Here is a 23348-nt window from a genome sequence, read left to right as displayed (position 1 = left end):
CAGTAGTAGGTGATTGGGGAGCCAGAGGATGATGAGAGCAGTAGTGGATGATAGGGGAGCTAGAGAATGATGAGAGCAGTAGTGGATGATTGGGAAGCCAGAGAATGATGAGAGGAGTACTGTATCATTGGTTAGCCAGAGAATGAGGAGAGCAGTAGTGGATGATTGGTTAGCCAGAGAATGATGAGATGAGTACTGTATCATTGGTTAGCCAGAGAATGAGGAGAGCAGTAGTGGATGATTGGTTAGCCAGAGAATGATGAGAGGAGTACTGTATCATTGGTTAGCCAGAGAATGAGGAGAGCAGCAGTGGATGATTGGTTAGCCAGAGAATGAGGAAAGCAGTAGTGGGTGATTGCAGAGCCAGAGAATGACGAGAGCAGTAGTGGATGATTGGGGAGCCAGAGAATGATCTGAGCAGTAGTGGATGATTGGGGAGCCAGAGAATGATCTGAGCAGTAGTGGATGATTGGGGAGCCAGAGAATGATCTGAGCAGTAGTGGATGATTAGGTTGCCAGAGAATGTTGACTGTAGTAATGGATGATTGGGGAACCAGGGCATGACGAGAGCAGTAGTGGATGATTGAGGAGTCAGAGAATGAAGAGAGCAGAAGTGGATGATTGGGGAGCCACAGAATGATGAGAGCAGTAGTGGATGATTGGGGAGCCAGATAATGATGAGAGCAGTAGTAGGTGATTGGGGAGCCAGAGAATGATGAGAGCAGTAGTGGATGATTGGGGAGCCAGGTAATGATGAGAGCAGTAGTGGGTGATTGGGGAGTCAGAGAATGAAGAGAGCAGAAGTGGATGATTGGGGAGCCACAGAATGATGAGAGCAGTAGTGGATGATTGGGGAGCCAGATAATGATGAGAGCAGTAGTGGGTGATTGGGGAGCCAGATAATGATGAGAACAGTAGTGGGTGATTGGGGAACCAGAGAATGATGAGAGCAGTAGTGGGTGATTGGGGAGCCAGAGAATGATGAGAGCAGTAGTGGATGATTGGGGAGCCAGATAATGATGAGAACAGTAGTAGGTGATTGGGGAGCCAGAGAATGATGAGAGCAGTAGTGGATGATTGGGGAGCAAGGGAATGATGAGAGCAGTAGTGGGGCACATAATGATTTACCTCCTACTGAATTAGGAAATGTTGTGGAACCAGTTGATCATCTGCCTGACCTTGAAGCCAGAAAAGAGATCTATGCCTTAGAGCAGATAAATGACCCTACTCTGGTAATAGCTAGAGAGAATGTAAAAGTGATTGATGGAAACCACATAGACCCCGATAGTCGGTTGTCACAGTCTCACATGGCAATACGCCAGAATTTTTTGTATCAAGTGACTAAGAAAGGGGAATATATTGTGAAGATATTGGTAGTCCCCAAGGCATATAGAAGAACGGTGTTAAACGTGGCTCATGGTCACATAACTGCAGGTCATTCAGTGGTAGAAAAAAAAAACACTGACAGAATTTTACATAGGTTTTTCTGGCCCAGGGTCCGTTAAGAGGTCTCTGAATATTGTGCATCCTGCCCTGAATGTCAGTATCATGCTCCAAGGCCACATTTTAAAAGTCCGCTTGTCCCATTACCCATTATTGAGGATGCGTTCTGAAAGAATAGATGTAGATTTGGTTGGGCTGCCAATAAAATCCACAGAAGGCCATCAATATATTTTGGTAATATTGGATTACGCTACCATATACTCGGAAGTGATACCATTGCGCAATACATCGACAAACAACATTGCTAAAGAACTAGTACATGTCTTTAGCAGGTTAGGAATACCTAAGGAAATCTCAACTGATGAGGGTTCCCCATTTATGTCAGGAATCATGGTGGTCATTCCGAGTTGTTCGCTCTGTATTTTTTTCTCGCAACGGAGCGATTAGTCACTAATGCGCATGCGCAATGTTCGCAGTGCGACTGCACCACGTAAATTTGCTATGCAGTTAGGTATTTTACTCACAGCATTACAAGGTTTTTTCTTCATTCTGGTGATCGTAATGTGATTGACAGGAAGTGGGTGTTTCTGGGCGGAAACAGGCCGTTTTATGGGGGTGTGCGAAAAAACGCTACCGTTTCTGGAAAAACGCGGGAGTGGCTGGAGAAACGGGGGAGTGCCTGGGCGAACGCTGGGTGTGTTTGTGACGTCAAACCAGGAACGACAAGCACTGAACTGATCGCAGATGCCGAGTAAGTGTGGAGCTACTCAGAAACTGCTAAGAAGTGTCTATTTGCAATTCTGCTAATCTTTCGTTCGCAATTTTGATAAGCTAAGATTCACTCCCAGTAGGCGGCGGCTTAGCGTGTGCAATGCTGCTAAAAGCAGCTTGCGAGCGAACAACTCGGAATGAGGGCCCATGAAAGAATGATGCCACCTGCTTCAAATGACTCAGATAAGAACCTCCTCATATCACCCCCAGGCTGATGGGTTAGTGGAGAGGTTTAACAAAACTTTAAAGAACATGTTAAAGAAAGTGCTGGATAAAGATGGAAGAGATTGGGATTATTCAGTACCTTATTTATTGCGACCGTAAGAGAGGTTCCCCAATCCTCCACAGGGTTTTTACCCATTGATTTGTTGTACTAGAGACACCCAAGGGGATTACTGGACATTGCCAAAGAGACATATGAGGAGTAATCCAGTCCATCTAAAACATGTTATTGTGCATGTTTCTCAGATGCACGAGAGGATGGCTGCAGTGGTGCCGACAGTGATAGAGCACTTGGAACAGGCCCAACAGCGCGTATAATATCACAATGCCCAGTACGTATCTGGGGTACATCATTGGCAGAGGTTTGATAAAGCCCCAACTTAATAAAATGAAAGCAATACAAAATTGGCCACCACCAGTAAATGAGAAGCAGGTGAGAGTGCTCTTAGGAATCATGGGATATTATAGAAGGTTTTTACCCAAGTTTGCCACCATTGCAGTCCCACTGACAGTCCTTACCAAGGGTATACAGGAAATTATAGTAACGTGGAGTCCTGAAGCAGAAAAGGCTTTTCAGGTGTTGACGGTAGAGTAGCATTGTGTACCCAACCAGTTCTTTTGACTTCTGACTTTGAAAAGGGAATATGTGGTGCAAACTGATGCATCGTATGTAGAATAGGTGCGGTCCTGTCTCAGAACACAGAGGGTGAAGAACATCGTCTTATTTACTCAAGCAAAATGCATGAGATAATCTATACTACTGTCGAGAAAAAAACATTGCCAATAAAGTGGGCATTAGGCACTCTCAGGTACTACTTGCTGGGAAGAATACTCAGGTTGACCAATGATCACACCCCATTGAAATGGATGTCTGAGAATAAAGAGAGCAATGGGAAAATAACGAGGTGGTTCTCAACATTGCAAACTGTTAAATTTTCAGAGCACAGGCCAGGAAGACAACTGTCCAATGCAGACACTTTGCCTTGTGTGATTCGTTTGGAGGCTGCAGTTGTTCCACCCCACATTTTGAAACAAATGGGGAATATGTGATAGAAGCACTGGAAAGTGACAAACAGGAGATATGTTTGTCCCAGGTTTCTGTCCTATATATTTTATAACTCCAGGAAGATGTGTGTGATTGCTCTGCTGAGAGCTTTTGGGCTATTGATAAAAGCCTTATAAAGGTTCCTGGGGTGTGGATGTGACAGAGAAGGGCGGGCTCCATCCAAAAGACCCATTTCGGTTCTTTAGGTCTTCAGCCTGAGAGCAGACTAATAAGGCTTTCACCTGCATATGGCTGACATAAGCTGTGTCAGGGCTGGGCTTGAAGCTCACTACCTGGGGACACAGGCACCAGGCTTGTTATGAGATGGTGAGTATTGTGCCTGTGTTTTTGGTAGGGGTATTAGGTCCTACCACTCAGAGAGGGGAATCTATAATGTTTAGTTAGTGTTCAGTTGGGCTAGAATTTATTTTAATGTTTTGTTTTTGTACTGCACAATAAAACTAGCCACGGCTATATTGTACAAATACCCTGGACTGGTGTGCTGTTTTTCTGGCTGCTGTGTGTTGGGAGTTGTCTATCTACCCCAAGAGAGGGCACACCTATGCTAATCTACTCACAGATGAGAAAGACATGGCCCTGACGACTATGTTAGTACCCTACTTCTAGCGCTAGAACACTGCAAACAAACATTTTGTGTCATCTCTTCTAGGTGTGACGGGGTAAGTATTATACCACTCTCCCTTACCCTAGCCTAACCCTAATCCTCCGGGGGTGTCAGCTGGGGTGAACCCTCTGGGGGTGTCGGCTACGGTTAACGCTCCTGGTGTGTCGGCTATGGCCAACATATCTGCACCCAAGCCTGTATTTTGCTTTTTTGGCTCTCTCGGTTTCTCTCTCTGGTCTTCTACTTGCTGTAATATTAAATCCGGTGAGGTTGGTATTGAGATCCTGGCACTTGGAATTCCAGTGGTCAGAAAACCCTTAGCGGAATCCTGACCACCGATATTTTGACTGGATCCTATCCTGTGAACTATGGGGGTAATTCTGAGTTGATCGCAGCAGCAAGTTTGTAAGCAATTTGTCAAAACCATGTGCGCTGCAGGGGAGGCAGATGTAACATGTGCAGAGAGAGTTAGATTTGGGTGTGGTGTGTTCAATCTGCAATCTAATTCGCAGTGTAAAAATAAAGCAGCCAGTATTTACCCTGCACAGAAGCAAAATAACCCACCCAAATCTAACTCTCTCTGCACATGTTATATCTGCCCCCCCCCCCCCCCCCCCCACCCCTGCAGTGCACATGGTTTTGCCCAACTGCTAAAAGATTTCCTGCTGTGATCAACTTGGAATAACCCCCTATGTGCAATGTTTTTCTGTCTGCTAGAGAAAAATGCAATATTAAAATAATTAATACTATGATTATTATTATTATTACTATTATTATTAAACAGGGGCAGTCACTTTGGTATATTGGGTAAGATCCTAAATCCCACCTACCTGATCCTCCTGTGGGATCCTGTGATTCTCCTCTGTACAATCCTGGGAATACAGAGGACGGGGACATCTCTCTGGGGTATCTCTGTTACTGGGCCCATCTGTAGGAGACACACAGTGACTGAGTACAGTGTATATATGTGATTATCAGATGACGTGTGTATATAGGGGCCCCCATACCTGCTCTCCTCTGTACAATACATGACAGTCTCCTCTTACCCAGTGATGTGAGGGTCCGGTGATTCTCCATCATCACGTCCTTGTACAGACCCCTGTGTTCCTCTATATACTCCCCGCCCTGCATGGAGACATAGACAGTGACATCCTGACACCTTATAGGAACCTGACACACACAGTGATACAGTCATCACCCAGACACATCCCCTGGTGTTACTGTATAATGTCCCATTCCCAGCAGTCACCTCTCCAGTCATCACCCAGACACGTCCCCTGGTGTTACTGTATAATGTCCCATTCTCAGCAGTCACCTCTCCAGTCATCATCCAGACACATCCCCTGGTGTTACTGTATAATGCCCCATTCCCAGCAGTCACTTCTCCAGTCATCGCCCAGACACATCCCCCGGTGTTACTGTATAATGCCCCATTCCCAGCAGTCACCTCTCCAGTCATCACCCAGACACATCCCCTGGTGTTACTGTATAATGCCCCATTCCCAGCAGTCACCTCTCCAGTCATCACCCAGACACATCCCCTAGTGTTACTGTATAATGTCCCATTCCCAGCAGTCACTTCTCCAGTCATCACCCAGACACGTCCCCTGGTGTTACTGTATAATGTTCCATTCCCAGCAGTCACCTCTCCAGTCATCACCCAGACACGTCCCCTGGTGTTACTGTGTAATGCCCCATTCCCAGCAGTCACCTCTCCCGTCATCACCCAGACACGTTCCCCGGTGTTACTGTATAATGCCCCATTCCCAGCAGTCACCTCTCCAGTCATCACCCACCCACGTCCCCTGGTGTTACTGTATAATGCCCCATTCCCAGCAGTCACCTCTCCAGTCATCACCCAGACACATCCCCTGGTACTATATAATGCCCCATTCCCAGCAGTCACCTCTCCAGTCATCACCCAGACACATCCCTGGTGTTACTGTATAACGTCCCATTCCCAGCAGTCACCTCTCGAGTCATCACCCACACACATCCCCTGGTGTTACTGTATAATGTCCCATTCCCAGCAGTCACCTCTCCAGTCATCACCCAGACACATCCCCCGGTGTTACTGTATAATGCCCCATTCCCAGCAGTCACCTCTCCAGTCATCACCCAGACACATCCCCTGGTGTTACTGTATAATGCCGCATTCCCAGCAGTCACCTCTCCAGTCATCACCCAGACACATCCCCTGGTGTTACTGTATAATGCCCCATTCCCAGCAGTCACCTCTCCAGTCATCACACAGACACATCCCCCGGTGTTACTGTATAATGCCTCATTCCCAGCAGTCACCTCTCCAGTCATCACCCAGACACATCCCCTGGTGTTACTGTATAATGTCCCATTCCCAGCAGTCACCTCTCCAGTCATCACCCAGACACGTCCACTGGTGTTACTGTATAATGCCCCATTCCCAGCAGTCACCTCTCCAGTCATCACCCAGACACATCTCCTGGTGTTACTGTATAATGTTCCATTCCCAGCAGTCTCCTCTCCAGTCATCACCCAGACACATCCCCTGGTGTTACTGTATAATGCCCCATTCCCAGCAGTCACCTCTCCAGTCATCACCCAGACACATCCCCTGGTGTTACTGTACAATGTACCATTCCCAGCAGCCACCTCTCCAGTCATCACCCATATATATCCACTGGTACTACTGTATAATGCCCCATTCCCAGCAGTCACCTCTCCAGTCACCACATAGACACGTCCCCTGGTGTTACTGTATAATGCCCCATTCCCAGCAGTCATATCTCCAGTCATCATCCAGACACGTCCCCTGGTGTTACTGTATAATGCCCCATTCCCAGCAGTCACCTCTCCAGTCATCACCCAGACACATCCCCTGGTGTTACTGTATAATGCCCCATTCCCAGCAGTCAACTCTCCAGTCACCAGATAGACGTCCCCTGGTGTTATTGTATTATGCCCCATTCCCAGCAGTCATATCTCCAGTCACCACCCAGACACATCCCCTGGTGTTACTGTATAATGCCCCATTCCCAGCAGTCACCTCTCCAGTCATCACCCAGACACATCCCCTGGTGTTACTGTATAATGTCCCATTCCCAGCAGGCACCTCTGCAGTCATCACCCAGACACATCCCCTGGTGTTACTGTATAATGCCCCATTCCCAGCAGTCACATCTCCAGTCACCACCCAGACACATCCCCTGGTGTTACTGTATAATGTCCCATTCCCGGCAGTCACCTCTCCAATAAACACCCGGACACGTCCCCTGGTGTTACTGTATAATGTCCCATTCCCAGCAGTCACCTCTCCAGTCATCACCCAGACACATCCCCTGGTGTTACTGTATAATGTCCCATTCCCAGCAGTCACCTCTCCAGTCATCACCCAGACACATCCCCTGGTGTTACTGTATAATGCCCCATTCCCAGCAGTCACCTCTCCAGTCATCACCCAGACACATCTCCTGGTGTTACTGTATAATGTCCCATTCCCAGCAGTCACCTCTCCAGTCATCACCTAGACACATCCCCTGGTGTTACTGTATAATGCCCCATTCCCAGCAGTCACCTCTCCAGTCATCACCCAGACACATCCCCTGGTGTTACTGTATAATGTACCATTCCCAGCAGCCACCTCTCCAGTCATCACCCAGACACATCTCCTGGTGTTACTGTATAATGTTCCATTCCCAGCTGTCTCCTCTCCAGTCATCACCCAGACACATCCCCTGGTGTTACTGTATAATGCCCCATTCCCAGCAGTCACCTCTCCAGTCATCACCCAGACACATCCCCTGGTGTTACTGTATAATGTCCCATTCCCAGCAGTCACCTCTCCAGTCATCACCCAGACACGTCCACTGGTGTTACTGTATAATGCCCCATTCCCAGCAGTCACCTCTCCAGTCATCACCCAGACACATCTCCTGGTGTTACTGTATAATGTCCCATTCCCAGCAGTCACCTCTCCAGTCATCACCTAGACACATCCCCTGGTGTTACTGTATAATGCCCCATTCCCAGCAGTCACCTCTCCAGTCATCACCCAGACACAACCCCTGGTGTTACTGTATAATGTACCATTCCCAGCAGCCACCTCTCCAGTCATCACCCATATATATCCACTAGTGCTACTGTATAATGCCCCATTCCCAGCAGTCACCTCTCCAGTCACCACATAGACACGTCCCCTGGTGTTACTGTATAATGCCCCATTCCCAGCAGTCACCTCTCCAGTCATCACCAAGACACATCCCCTGGTGTTACTGTACAATGTACCATTCCCAGCAGCCACCTCTCCAGTCATCACCCAGATATATCCACTGGTGCTACTGTATAATGCCCCATTCCCAGCAGTCACCTCTCCAGTCACCACATAGACACGTCCCCTGGTGTTATTGTATAATGCCCCATTCCCAGCAGTCATATCTCCAGTTACCACCCAGACACATCCCCTGGTGTTACTGTATAATGCCCCATTCCCAGCAGTCACCTCTCCAGTCATCACCCAGACACATCCCCTGGTGTTACTGTATAATGCCCCATTCCCAGCAGTCACCTCTCCAGTCACCACATAGACACGTCCCCTGGTGTTATTGTATAATGCCCCATTCCCAGCAGTCATATCTCCAGTTACCACCCAGACACATCCCCTGGTGTTACTGTATAATGCCCCATTCCCAGCAGTCACCTCTCCAGTCATCACCCAGACACATCCCCTGGTGTTACTGTATAATGTCCCATTCCCAGCAGTCACCTCTGCAGTCATCACCCAGACACATCCCCTGGTGTTACTGTATAATGCCCCATTCCCAGCAGTCATCTCTCCAGTCATCACCCAGACACATCCCCCGGTGTTACTGTATAATGCCGCATTCCCAGCAGTCACCTCTCCAGTCATCACCCAAACACATCCCCTAGTGTTACTGTATAATGCCGCATTCCCAGCAGTCACCTCTCCAGTCATCACCCAGACACATCCCCTGGTGTTACTGTATAATGCCCCATTTCCAGCAGTCACCTCTCCAGTCATCACACAGACACCCCCCCCCCCCGGTGTTACTGTATAATGCCGCATTCCCAGCAGTCACCTCTCCATTCATCACCCAGACACGTCCCCTGGTGTTACTGTATAATGTCCCATTCCCAGCAGTCACCTCTCCAGTCATCACCCAGACACATCCCCTGGTGTTACTGTATAATGCCCCATCCCCAGCTGTCACCTCTCCAGTCATCACCCAGACACATCCCCTGGTGTTACTGTATAATGTACCATTCCCAGCAGCCACCTCTCCAGTCATCACCCAGATATATCCACTGGTGCTACTGTATAATGCCCCATTCCCAGCAGTCACCTCTCCAGTCATCACCCAGACACATCCCCTGGTGTTACTGTATAATGTACCATTCCCAGCAGCCACCTCTCCAGTCATCACCCAGATATATCCACTGGTGCTACTGTATAATGCCCCATTTCCAGCAGTCACCTCTCCAGTCACCACATAGACACGCCCCCTGGTGTTACTGTATAATGCCCCATTCCCAGCAGTCACCTCTCCAGTCATCACCAAGACACATCCCCTGGTGTTACTGTATAATGCCCCATTCCCAGCAGTCACCACATAGACAAGTCCACTGGTGTTACTGTATAATGTCCCATTCCCAGCAGTCACCTCTCCAGTCATCACCCAGACACATCCCCTGGTGTTACTGTATAATGCCCCATTCCCAGCAATCACATCTCCAGTCATCACCCAGACACATCCCCTGGTGTTACTGTATAATGTACCATTCCCAGCAGCCACCTCTCCAGTCATCACCCAGATATAACCACTGGTGCTACTGTATAATGCCCCATTCCCAGCAGTCACCTCTCCAGTCATCACCCAGACACATTTCCTGGTGTTACTGTATAATGCCGTATTCCCAGCAGTCACCTCTCCAGTCATCACCCAGATATATCCACTGGTGCTACTGTATAATGCCCCATTCCCGGCAGTCACCTCTCCAGTCACCACATAGACACGTCCCCTGGTGTTACTGTATAATGCCCCATTCCCAGCAGTCATATCTCCAGTCATCACCCAGACACATCCCCTGGTGTTACTGTATAATTACCCATTCACAGCAGTCACCTCTCCAGTCATTACCCAGACACATCCCCTGGTGTTACTGTATAATGCCCCATTCCCAGCAGTCACCGCTCCAGTCATCACCCAGACACATCCCCTGGTGTTACTGTATAATGTCCCATTCCCAGCAGTCACCTCTGCAGTCATCACCCAGACACATCCCCTGGTGTTACTGTATAATGCCCCATTCCCAGCAGTCACATCTCCAGTCACCACCCAGACACATCCCCTGGTGTTACTGTATAATGTCCCATTCCCGGCAGTCACCTCTCCAATATTCACCCGGACACGTCCCCTGGTGTTACTGTATAATGTCCCATTCCCAGCAGTCACCTCTCCAGTCATCATCCAGACACGTCCCCTGGTGTTACTGTATAATGCCCCATTCCCAGCAGTCAACTCTCCAGTCATCCCCCAGACACATCCCCTGGTGTTACTGTATAATTACCAATTCCCAGCAGTCACCTCTCCAGTCATCACCCAGACACATCCCCTGGTGTTACTGTATAATGCCCTATTCCCGGCAGTCACCTCTCCAGTCAACACCAAGACACATCCCCTGGTGTTACGGTATAATGTCCCATTCCCAGCAGTCACCTCTCCAGTCATTACCCAGACACATCCCCTGGTGTTACTGTATAATGCCCCATTCCCAGCAGTCACCTCTTCAGTCATCCCCCAGACACATCCCCTGGTGTTATTGTATAATGTCCCATTCCCAGCAGTCATCTCTCCAGTCATCACCCAGACACATCCCCTGGTGTTACTGTATAATGCCCCATTCCCAGCAGTCACCTCTCCAGTCATCACCCAGACACATCCCCTGGTGCTACTGTATAATGCCCCATTCCCAGCAGTCACCTCTCCAGTCATCACCCAGACACATCCCCTGGTGTTACTGTACAATGTACCATTCCCAGCAACCACCTCTCCAGTCATCACCCAGATATATCCACTGGTGCTACTGTATAATGCCCCATTCCCAGCAGTCACCTCTCCAGTCACCACATAGACACGTCCCCTGGTGTTACTGTATAATGCCCCATTCCCAGCAGTCATATCTCCAGTCATCATCCAGACACGTCCCCTGGTGTTACTGTATAATGCCCCATTCCCAGCAGTCACCTCTCCAGTCATCACCCAGACACATCCCCTGGTGTTACTGTATAATGCCCCATTCCCAGCAGTCACCTCTCCAGTCACCACATAGACACGTCCCCTGGTGTTATTGTATAATGCCCCATTCGCAGCAGTCATATCTCCAGTTACCACCCAGACACATCCCCTGGTGTTACTGTATAATGCCCCATTCCCAGCAGTCACCTCTCCAGTCATCACCCAGACACATCCCCTGGTGTTACTGTATAATGTCCCATTCCCAGCAGTCACCTCTGCAGTCATCACCCAGACACATCCCCTGGTGTTACTGTATAATGCCCCATTCCCAGCAGTCACATCTCCAGTCACCACCCAGACACATCCCCTGGTGTTACTGTATAATGTCCCATTCCCGGCAGTCACCTCTCCAATAATCACCCGGACACGTCCCCTGGTGTTACTGTATAATGTCCCATTCCCAGCAGTCACCTCTCCAGTCATCATCCAGACACGTCCCCTGGTGTTACTGTATAATGCCCCATTCCCAGCAGTCACCTCTCCAGTCATCCCCCAGACACATCCCCTGGTGTTACTGTATAATTACCCATTCCCAGCAGTCATCTCTCCAGTCATCACCCAGACACATCCCCTGGTGTTACTGTATAATTTCCCATTTCCGGCAGTCACCTCTCCAGTCATCACCCAGACACGTCCCCTGGTGAAACTGTATAATGCCCCATTCCCGGCAGTCACCTCTCCAGTCAACACCAAGACACATCCCCTGGTGTTACTGTATAATGCCCCATTCCCAGCAGTCACCTCTCCAGTCATCACCCAGACACATCCCCCGGTGTTACTGTATAATGCCGCATTCCCAGCAGTCACCTCTCCAGTCATCACCCAAACACATCCCCTAGTGTTACTGTATAATGCCGCATTCCCAGCAGTCACCTCTCCAGTCATCACCCAGACACATCCCCTGGTGTTACTGTATAATGCCCCATTTCCAGCAGGCACCTCTCCAGTCATCACACAGACACCCCCCCCCCCCCCGGTGTTACTGTATAATGCCGCATTCCCAGCAGTCACCTCTCCATTCATCACCCAGACACGTCCCCTGGTGTTACTGTATAATGTCCCATTCCCAGCAGTCACCTCTCCAGTCATCACCCAGACACATCCCCTGGTGTTACTGTATAATGCCCCATCCCCAGCTGTCACCTCTCCAGTCATCACCCAGACACATCCCCTGGTGTTACTGTATAATGTACCATTCCCAGCAGCCACCTCTCCAGTCATCACCCAGATATATCCACTGGTGCTACTGTATAATGCCCCATTCCCAGCAGTCACCTCTCCAGTCATCACCCAGACACATCCCCTGGTGTTACTGTATAATGTACCATTCCCAGCAGCCACCTCTCCAGTCATCACCCAGATATATCCACTGGTGTTACTGTATAATGTCCCATTCCCAGCAGTCACCTCTCCAGTCATCACCCAGACACATCCCCTGGTGTTACTGTATAATGCCCCATTCCCAGCAGTCACCTCTCCAGTCATCACCCAGACACATCCCCTGGTGTTACTGTATAATGTACCATTCCCAGCAGCCACCTCTCCAGTCATCACCCAGATATATCCACTGGTGCTACTGTATAATGCCCCATTCCCAGCAGTCACCTCTCCAGTCATCACCCAGACACATTTCCTGGTGTTACTGTATAATGCCGTATTCCCAGCAGTCACCTCTCCAGTCATCACCCAGATATTTCCACTGGTGCTACTGTATAATGCCCCATTCCCAGCAGTCACCTCTCCAGTCACCACATAGACACGTCCCCTGGTGTTACTGTATAATGCCCCATTCCCAGCAGTCATATCTCCAGTCATCACCCAGACACATCCCCTGGTGTTACTGTATAATTACCCATTCACAGCAGTCACCTCTCCAGTCATTACCCAGACACATCCCCTGGTGTTACTGTATAATGCCCCATTCCCAGCAGTCACCGCTCCAGTCATCACCCAGACACATCCCCTGGTGTTACTGTATAATGTCCCATTCCCAGCAGTCACCTCTGCAGTCATCACCCAGACACATCCCCTGGTGTTACTGTATAATGCCCCATTCCCAGCAGTCACATCTCCAGTCACCACCCAGACACATCCCCTGGTGTTACTGTATAATGTCCCATTCCCGGCAGTCACCTCTCCAATATTCACCCGGACACGTCCCCTGGTGTTACTGTATAATGTCCCATTCCCAGCAGTCACCTCTCCAGTCATCATCCAGACACGTCCCCTGGTGTTACTGTATAATGCCCCATTCCCAGCAGTCACCTCTCCAGTCATCCCCCAGACACATCCCCTGGTGTTACTGTATAATTACCAATTCCCAGCAGTCACCTCTCCAGTCATCACCCAGACACATCCCCTGGTGTTACTGTATAATGCCCTATTCCCGGCAGTCACCTCTCCAGTCAACACCAAGACACATCCCCTGGTGTTACGGTATAATGTCCCATTCCCAGCAGTCACCTCTCCAGTCATTACCCAGACACATCCCCTGGTGTTACTGTATAATGCCCCATTCCCAGCAGTCACCTCTTCAGTCATCCCCCAGACACATCCCCTGGTGTTATTGTATAATGTCCCATTCCCAGCAGTCAACTCTCCAGTCATCACCCAGACACATCCCCTGGTGTTACTGTATAATGCCCCATTCCCAGCAGTCACCTCTCCAGTCATCACCCAGACACATCCCCCGGTGCTACTGTATAATGCCCCATTCCCAGCAGTCACCTCTCCAGTCATCACTCAGACACATCCCCTGGTGTTACTGTATAATGCCGCATTCCCAGCAGTCACCTCTCCAGTCATCACCCAGACACATCCCCTGGTGTTACTGTATAATGCCCCATTTCCAGCAGGCACCTCTCCAGTCATCACACAGACACACCCCCCCCCGGTGTTACTGTATAATGCCGCATTCCCAGCAGTCACCTCTCCATTCATCACCCAGACACGTCCCCTGGTGTTACTGTATAATGTCCCATTCCCAGCAGTCACCTCTCCAGTCATCACCCAGACACATCCCCTGGTGCTACTGTATAATGCCCCATTCCCAGCAGTCACCTCTCCAGTCATCACCCAGACACATCCCCTGGTGTTACTGTATAATGCCCCATTCCCAGCAGTCATCTCTCCAGTCATCACCCAGACACATCCCCTGGTGTTACTGTATAATTTCCCATTTCCGGCAGTCACCTCTCCAGTCATCACCCAGACACGTCCCCTGGTGAAACTGTATAATGCCCCATTCCCGGCAGTCACCTCTCCAGTCAACACCAAGACACATCCCCTGGTGTTACTGTATAATGCCCCATTCCCAGCAGTCACCTCTCCAGTCATCACCCAGACACGTCCCCTGGTGTTACTGTATAATGCCCCATTCCCAGCAGTCATCTCTCCAGTCATCACCCAGACACATCCCCCGGTGTTACTGTATAATGCCGCATTCCCAGCAGTCACCTCTTCAGTCATCACCCAGACACGTCCCCTGGTGTTACTGTATAATGTCCCATTCCCAGCAGCCACCTCTCCAGTCATCACCCAGATATATCCACTGGTGCTACTGTATAATGCCCCATTCCCAGCAGTCACCTCTCCAGTCACCACATAGACACGTCCCCTGGTGTTACTGTATAATGCCCCATTCCCAGCAGTCATATCTCCAGTCATCATCCAGACACGTCCCCTGGTGTTACTGTATAATGCCCCATTCCCAGCAGTCACCTCTCCAGTCATCACCCAGACACATCCCCTGGTGTTACTGTATAATGCCCCATTCCCAGCAGTCACCTCTCCAGTCACCACATAGACACGTCCCCTGGTGTTATTGTATAATGCCCCATTCCCAGCAGTCATATCTCCAGTTACCACCCAGACACATCCCCTGGTGTTACTGTATAATGCCCCATTCCCAGTAGTCACCTCTCCAGTCATCACCCAGACACATCCCCTGGTGTTACTGTATAATGTCCCATTCCCAGCAGTCACCTCTGCAGTCATCACCCAGACACATCCCCTGGTGTTACTGTATAATGCCCCATTCCCAGCAGTCACATCTCCAGTCACCACCCAGACACATCCCCTGGTGTTACTGTATAATGTCCCATTCCCGGCAGTCACCTCTCCAATAATCACCCGGACACGTCCCCTGGTGTTACTGTATAATGTCCCATTCCCAGCAGTCACCTCTCCAGTCATCATCCAGACACGTCCCCTGGTGTTACTGTATAATGCCCCATTCCCAGCAGTCACCTCTCCAGTCATCCCCCAGACACATCCCCTGGTGTTACTGTATAATTACCCATTCCCAGCAGTCATCTCTCCAGTCATCACCCAGACACATCCCCTGGTGTTACTGTATAATTTCCCATTTCCGGCAGTCACCTCTCCAGTCATCACCCAGACACGTCCCCTGGTGAAACTGTATAATGCCCCATTCCCGGCAGTCACCTCTCCAGTCAACACCAAGACACATCCCCTGGTGTTACTGTATAATGCCCCATTCCCAGCAGTCACCTCTCCAGTCATCACCCAGACACGTCCCCTGGTGTTACTGTATAATGCCCCATTCCCAGCAGTCATCTCTCCAGTCATCACCCAGACACATCCCCCGGTGTTACTGTATAATGCCGCATTCCCAGCAGTCACCTCTCCAGTCATCACCCAAACACATCCCCTAGTGTTACTGTATAATGCCGCATTCCCAGCAGTCACCTCTCCAGTCATCACCCAGACACATCCCCTGGTGTTACTGTATAATGCCCCATTTCCAGCAGTCACCTCTCCAGTCATCACACAGACACCCCCCCCCCCCGGTGTTACTGTATAATGCCGCATTCCCAGCAGTCACCTCTCCATTCATCACCCAGACACGTCCCCTGGTGTTACTGTATAATGTCCCATTCCCAGCAGTCACCTCTCCAGTCATCACCCAGACACATCCCCTGGTGTTACTGTATAATGCCCCATTCCCAGCAGTCACCTCTCCAGTCATCACCCAGACACATCCCCTGGTGTTACTGTATAATGTACCATTCCCAGCAGCCACCTCTCCAGTCATCACCCAGATATATCCACTGGTGCTACTGTATAATGCCCCATTTCCAGCAGTCACCTCTCCAGTCACCACATAGACACGCCCCCTGGTGTTACTGTATAATGCCCCATTCCCAGCAGTCACCTCTCCAGTCATCACCAAGACACATCCCCTGGTGTTACTGTATAATGCCCCATTCCCAGCAGTCACCACATAGACAAGTCCACTGGTGTTACTGTATAATGTCCCATTCCCAGCAGTCACCTCTCCAGTCATCACCCAGACACATCCCCTGGTGTTACTGTATAATGCCCCATTCCCAGCAGTCACATCTCCAGTCATCACCCAGACACATCCCCTGGTGTTACTGTATAATGTACCATTCCCAGCAGCCACCTCTCCAGTCATCACCCAGATATATCCACTGGTGCTACTGTATAATGCCCCATTCCCAGCAGTCACCTCTCCAGTCATCACCCAGACACATTTCCTGGTGTTACTGTATAATGCCGTATTCCCAGCAGTCACCTCTCCAGTCATCACCCAGATATATCCACTGGTGCTACTGTATAATGCCCCATTCCCGGCAGTCACCTCTCCAGTCACCACATACACACGTCCCCTGGTGTTACTGTATAATGCCCCATTCCCAGCAGTCATATCTCCAGTCATCACCCAGACACATCCCCTGGTGTTACTGTATAATTACCCATTCACAGCAGTCACCTCTCCAGTCATTACCCAGACACATCCCCTGGTGTTACTGTATAATGCCCCATTCCCAGCAGTCACCGCTCCAGTCATCACCCAGACACATCCCCTGGTGTTACTGTATAATGTCCCATTCCCAGCAGTCACCTCTGCAGTCATCACCCAGACACATCCCCTGGTGTTACTGTATAATGCCCCATTCCCAGCAGTCACATCTCCAGTCACCACCCAGACACATCCCCTGGTGTTACTGTATAATGTCCCATTCCCGGCAGTCACCTCTCCAATATTCACCCGGACACGTCCCCTGGTGTTACTGTATAATGTCCCATTCCCAGCAGTCACCTCTCCAGTCATCATCCAGACACGTCCCCTGGTGTTACTGTATAATGCCCCATTCCCAGCAGTCAACTCTCCAGTCATCCCCCAGACACATCCCCTGGTGTTACTGTATAATTACCAATTCCCAGCAGTCACCTCTCCAGTCATCACCCAGACACATCCCCTGGTGTTACTGTATAATGCCCTATTCCCGGCAGTCACCTCTCCAGTCAACACCAAGACACATCCCCTGGTGTTACGGTATAATGTCCCATTCCCAGCAGTCACCTCTCCAGTCATTACCCAGACACATCCCCTGGTGTTACTGTATAATGCCCCATTCCCAGCAGTCACCTCTTCAGTCATCCCCCAGACACATCCCCTGGTGTTATTGTATAATGTCCCATTCCCAGCAGTCATCTCTCCAGTCATCACCCAGACACATCCCCTGGTGTTACTGTATAATGCCCCATTCCCAGCAGTCACCTCTCCAGTCATCACCCAGACACATCCCCTGGTGCTACTGTATAATGCCCCATTCCCAGCAGTCACCTCTCCAGTCATCACCCAGACACATCCCCTGGTGTTACTGTACAATGTACCATTCCCAGCAACCACCTCTCCAGTCATCACCCAGATATATCCACTGCTGCTACTGTATAATGCCCCATTCCCAGCAGTCACCTCTCCAGTCACCACATAGACACATCCCCTGGTGTTACTGTATAATGCCCCATTCCCAGCAGTCACCTCTCCAGTCACCACATAGACACGTCCCCTGGTGTTATTGTATAATGCCCCATTCGCAGCAGTCATATCTCCAGTTACCACCCAGACACATCCCCTGGTGTTACTGTATAATGCCCCATTCCCAGCAGTCACCTCTCCAGTCATCACCCAGACACATCCCCTGGTGTTACTGTATAATGTCCCATTCCCAGCAGTCACCTCTGCAGTCATCACCCAGACACATCCCCTGGTGTTACTGTATAATGCCCCATTCCCAGCAGTCACATCTCCAGTCACCACCCAGACACATCCCCTGGTGTTACTGTATAATGTCCCATTCCCGGCAGTCACCTCTCCAATAATCACCCGGACACGTCCCCTGGTGTTACTGTATAATGTCCCATTCCCAGCAGTCACCTCTCCAGTCATCATCCAGACACGTCCCCTGGTGTTACTGTATAATGCCCCATTCCCAGCAGTCACCTCTCCAGTCATCCCCCAGACACATCCCCTGGTGTTACTGTATAATTACCCATTCCCAGCAGTCATCTCTCCAGTCATCACCCAGACACATCCCCTGGTGTTACTGTATAATTTCCCATTTCCGGCAGTCACCTCTCCAGTCATCACCCAGACACGTCCCCTGGTGAAACTGTATAATGCCCCATTCCCGGCAGTCACCTCTCCAGTCAACACCAAGACACATCCCCTGGTGTTACTGTATAATGCCCCATTCCCAGCAGTCACCTCTCCAGTCATCACCCAGACACATCCCCTGGTGTTACTGTATAATGCCCCATTCCCAGCAGTCACCTCTCCAGTCATCACCCAGACACGTCCCCTGGTGTTACTGTATAATGCCCCATTCCCAGCAGTCACCTCTCCAGTCATCACCCAAACACATCCCCTAGTGTTACTGTATAATGCCGCATTCCCAGCAGTCACCTCTCCAGTCATCACCCAGACACATCCCCTGGTGTTACTGTATAATGCCCCATTCCCAGCAGTCACCTCTCCAGTCATCACCCAAACACATCCCCTAGTGTTACTGTATAATGCCCCATTCCCGGCAGTCACCTCTCCAGTCATCACCCAGACACATCCCCTGGTGTTACTGTATAATGCCCCATTTCCAGCAGGCACCTCTCCAGTCATCACACAGACACCCCCCCCCCCCGGTGTTACTGTATAATGCCGCATTCCCAGCAGTCACCTCTCCATTCATCACCCAGACACGTCCCCTGGTGTTACTGTATAATGTCCCATTCCCAGCAGTCACCTCTCCAGTCATCACCCAGACACATCCCCTGGTGTTACTGTATAATGCCCCATCCCCAGCTGTCACCTCTCCAGTCATCACCCAGACACATCCCCTGGTGTTACTGTATAATGTACCATTCCCAGCAGCCACCTCTCCAGTCATCACCCAGATATATCCACTGGTGCTACTGTATAATGCCCCATTCCCAGCAGTCACCTCTCCAGTCATCACCCAGACACATCCCCTGGTGTTACTGTATAATGTACCATTCCCAGCAGCCACCTCTCCAGTCATCACCCAGATATATCCACTGGTGTTACTGTATAATGTCCAATTCCCAGCAGTCACCTCTCCAGTCATCACCCAGACACATCCCCTGGTGTTACTGTATAATGCCCCATTCCCAGCAGTCACCTCTCCAGTCATCACCCAGACACATCCCCTGGTGTTACTGTATAATGTACCATTCCCAGCAGCCACCTCTCCAGTCATCACCCAGATATATCCACTGGTGCTACTGTATAATGCCCCATTCCCAGCAGTCACCTCTCCAGTCATCACCCAGACACATTTCCTGGTGTTACTGTATAATGCCGTATTCCCAGCAGTCACCTCTCCAGTCATCACCCAGATATTTCCACTGGTGCTACTGTATAATGCCCCATTCCCAGCAGTCACCTCTCCAGTCACCACATAGACACGTCCCCTGGTGTTACTGTATAATGCCCCATTCCCAGCAGTCATATCTCCAGTCATCACCCAGACACATCCCCTGGTGTTACTGTATAATTACCCATTCACAGCAGTCACCTCTCCAGTCATTACCCAGACACATCCCCTGGTGTTACTGTATAATGCCCCATTCCCAGCAGTCACCGCTCCAGTCATCACCCAGACACATCCCCTGGTGTTACTGTATAATGTCCCATTCCCAGCAGTCACCTCTGCAGTCATCACCCAGACACATCCCCTGGTGTTACTGTATAATGCCCCATTCCCAGCAGTCACATCTCCAGTCACCACCCAGACACATCCCCTGGTGTTACTGTATAATGTCCCATTCCCGGCAGTCACCTCTCCAATATTCACCCGGACACGTCCCCTGGTGTTACTGTATAATGTCCCATTCCCAGCAGTCACCTCTCCAGTCATCATCCAGACACGTCCCCTGGTGTTACTGTATAATGCCCCATTCCCAGCAGTCACCTCTCCAGTCATCCCCCAGACACATCCCCTGGTGTTACTGTATAATTACCAATTCCCAGCAGTCACCTCTCCAGTCATCACCCAGACACATCCCCTGGTGTTACTGTATAATGCCCTATTCCCGGCAGTCACCTCTCCAGTCAACACCAAGACACATCCCCTGGTGTTACGGTATAATGTCCCATTCCCAGCAGTCACCTCTCCAGTCATTACCCAGACACATCCCCTGGTGTTACTGTATAATGCCCCATTCCCAGCAGTCACCTCTTCAGTCATCCCCCAGACACATCCCCTGGTGTTATTGTATAATGTCCCATTCCCAGCAGTCATCTCTCCAGTCATCACCCAGACACATCCCCTGGTGTTACTGTATAATGCCCCATTCCCAGCAGTCACCTCTCCAGTCATCACCCAGACACATCCCCCGGTGCTACTGTATAATGCCCCATTCCCAGCAGTCACCTCTCCAGTCATCACTCAGACACATCCCCTGGTGTTACTGTATAATGCCGCATTCCCAGCAGTCACCTCTCCAGTCATCACCCAGACACATCCCCTGGTGTTACTGTATAATGCCCCATTTCCAGCACGCACCTCTCCAGTCATCACACAGACCCCCCCCCCCCTGGTGTTACTGTATAATGCCGCATTCCCAGCAGTCACCTCTCCATTCATCACCCAGACACGTCCCCTGGTGTTACTGTATAATGTCCCATTCCCAGCAGTCACCTCTCCAGTCATCACCCAGACACATCCCCTGGTGCTACTGTATAATGCCCCATTCCCAGCAGTCACCTCTCCAGTCATCACTCAGACACATCCCCTGGTGTTACTGTATAATGTACCATTCCCAGCAGCCACCTCTCCAGTCATCACCCAGATATATCCACTGGTGCTACTGTATAATGCCCCATTTCCAGCAGTCACCTCTCCAGTCATCACCCAGACACATCTCCTGGTGTTACTGTATAATGTCCCATTCCCAGCAGTCACCTCTCCAGTCATCACCCAGACACATCCCCTGGTGTTACTGTATAATGCCCCATTCCCGGCAGTCACCTCTCCAGTCAACACCAAGACACATCCCCTGGTGTTACGGTATAATGTCCCATTCCCAGCAGTCACCTCTCCAGTCATTACCCAGACACATCCCCTGGTGTTACTGTATAATGCCCCATTCCCAGCAGTCACCTCTTCAGTCATCCCCCAGACACATCCCCTGGTGTTATTGTATAATGTCCCATTCCCAGCAGTCATCTCTCCAGTCATCACCCAGACACATCCCCTGGTGTTACTGTATAATGCCCCATTCCCAGCAGTCACCTCTCCAGTCATCACCCAGACACATCCCCTGGTGCTACTGTATAATGCCCCATTCCCAGCAGTCACCTCTCCAGTCATCACTCAGACACATCCCCTGGTGTTACTGTATAATGTACCATTCCCAGCAGCCACCTCTCCAGTCATCACCCAGATATATCCACTGGTGCTACTGTATAATGCCCCATTTCCAGCAGTCACCTCTCCAGTCATCACCCAGACACATCTCCTGGTGTTACTGTATAATTACCAATTCCCAGCAGTCACCTCTCCAGTCATCACCCAGACACATCCCCTGGTGTTACTGTATAATGCCCCATTCCCGGCAGTCACCTCTCCAGTCAACACCAAGACACATCCCCTGGTGTTACTGTATAATGTACCATTCCCAGCAGCCACCTCTCCAGTCATCACCCAGATATATCCACTGGTGCTACTGTATAATGCCCCATTCCCAGCAGTCACCTCTCCAGTCATCACCCAGACACATCCCCTGGTGTTACTGTATAATGTCCCATTCCCAGCAGTCACCTCTGCAGTCATCACCCAGACACATCCCCTGGTGTTACTGTATAATGCCCCATTCCCAGCAGTCACATCTCCAGTCACCACCCAGACACATCCCCTGGTGTTACTGTATAATGTCCCATTCCCGGCAGTCACCTCTCCAATAATCACCCGGAAACGTCCCCTGGTGTTACTGTATAATGTCCCATTCCCAGCAGTCACCTCTCCAGTCATCATCCAGACACGTCCCCTGGTGTTACTGTATAATGCCCCATTCCCAGCAGTCACCTCTCCAGTCATCCCCCAGACACATCCCCCGGTGTTACTGTATAATGTCCCATTCCCAGCAGTCACCTCTCCAGTCATCACCCAGCCACATCCCCTGGTGTTACTGTATAATTACCAATTCCCAGCAGTCACCTCTCCACTCATCACCCAGACACATCCCCTGGTGTTACTGTATAATGCCCCATTCCCGGCAGTCACCTCTCCAGTCAACACCAAGACACATCCCCTGGTGTTACGGTATAATGTCCCATTCCCAGCAGTCACCTCTCCAGTCATCACCCAGACACATCCCCTGGTGTTACTGTATAATGCCCCATTCCCAGCAGTCACCTCTCCAGTCATCACCCAGACACGTCACCCGGTGTTACTGTATAATGCCCCATTCCCAGCAGTCACCTCTCCAGTCATCACCCAGACACGTCACCCGGTGTTACTGTATAATGTCCCATTCCCAGCAGTCACCTCTCCAGTCATCACCCAGACACGTCACCCGGTGTTACTGTATAATGTCCCATTCCCAGCAGTCACCTCTCCAGTCATCACCCGGACACGTTCCCCGTGTTACTGTATAATGC

General features: G+C 50.3%; 2 protein-coding genes across 2 annotated transcripts in view; one reads left to right on the top strand and one right to left on the bottom strand.

The window, feature by feature from the left end:
* LOC134983582 (zinc finger protein 883-like) overlaps positions 1-23348 on the top strand; it is a 246888-nt gene that overhangs the window by 96603 nt on the left and 126937 nt on the right. The window lies entirely within an intron of this gene.
* LOC134983585 (gastrula zinc finger protein XlCGF26.1-like) overlaps positions 1-23348 on the bottom strand; it is a 51858-nt gene that overhangs the window by 14183 nt on the left and 14327 nt on the right. Inside the window, exons 3-4 of the mRNA XM_063949249.1 lie at positions 5153-5231; positions 4937-5034 (exon numbers count right to left, since the gene is read on the bottom strand). Coding sequence (XP_063805319.1) covers positions 4937-5034; positions 5153-5231 — 177 coding nt within the window. The remainder of the gene's footprint in view (positions 1-4936; positions 5035-5152; positions 5232-23348) is intronic.

This window comes from Pseudophryne corroboree (genome assembly GCF_028390025.1).
Source record: "Pseudophryne corroboree isolate aPseCor3 chromosome 3 unlocalized genomic scaffold, aPseCor3.hap2 SUPER_3_unloc_19, whole genome shotgun sequence".
Lineage (NCBI taxonomy): Eukaryota > Metazoa > Chordata > Amphibia > Anura > Myobatrachidae > Pseudophryne > Pseudophryne corroboree.
Note: the sequence above shows the minus strand (reverse complement) of the source record. Positions and strands in the feature narration are given on the sequence as shown.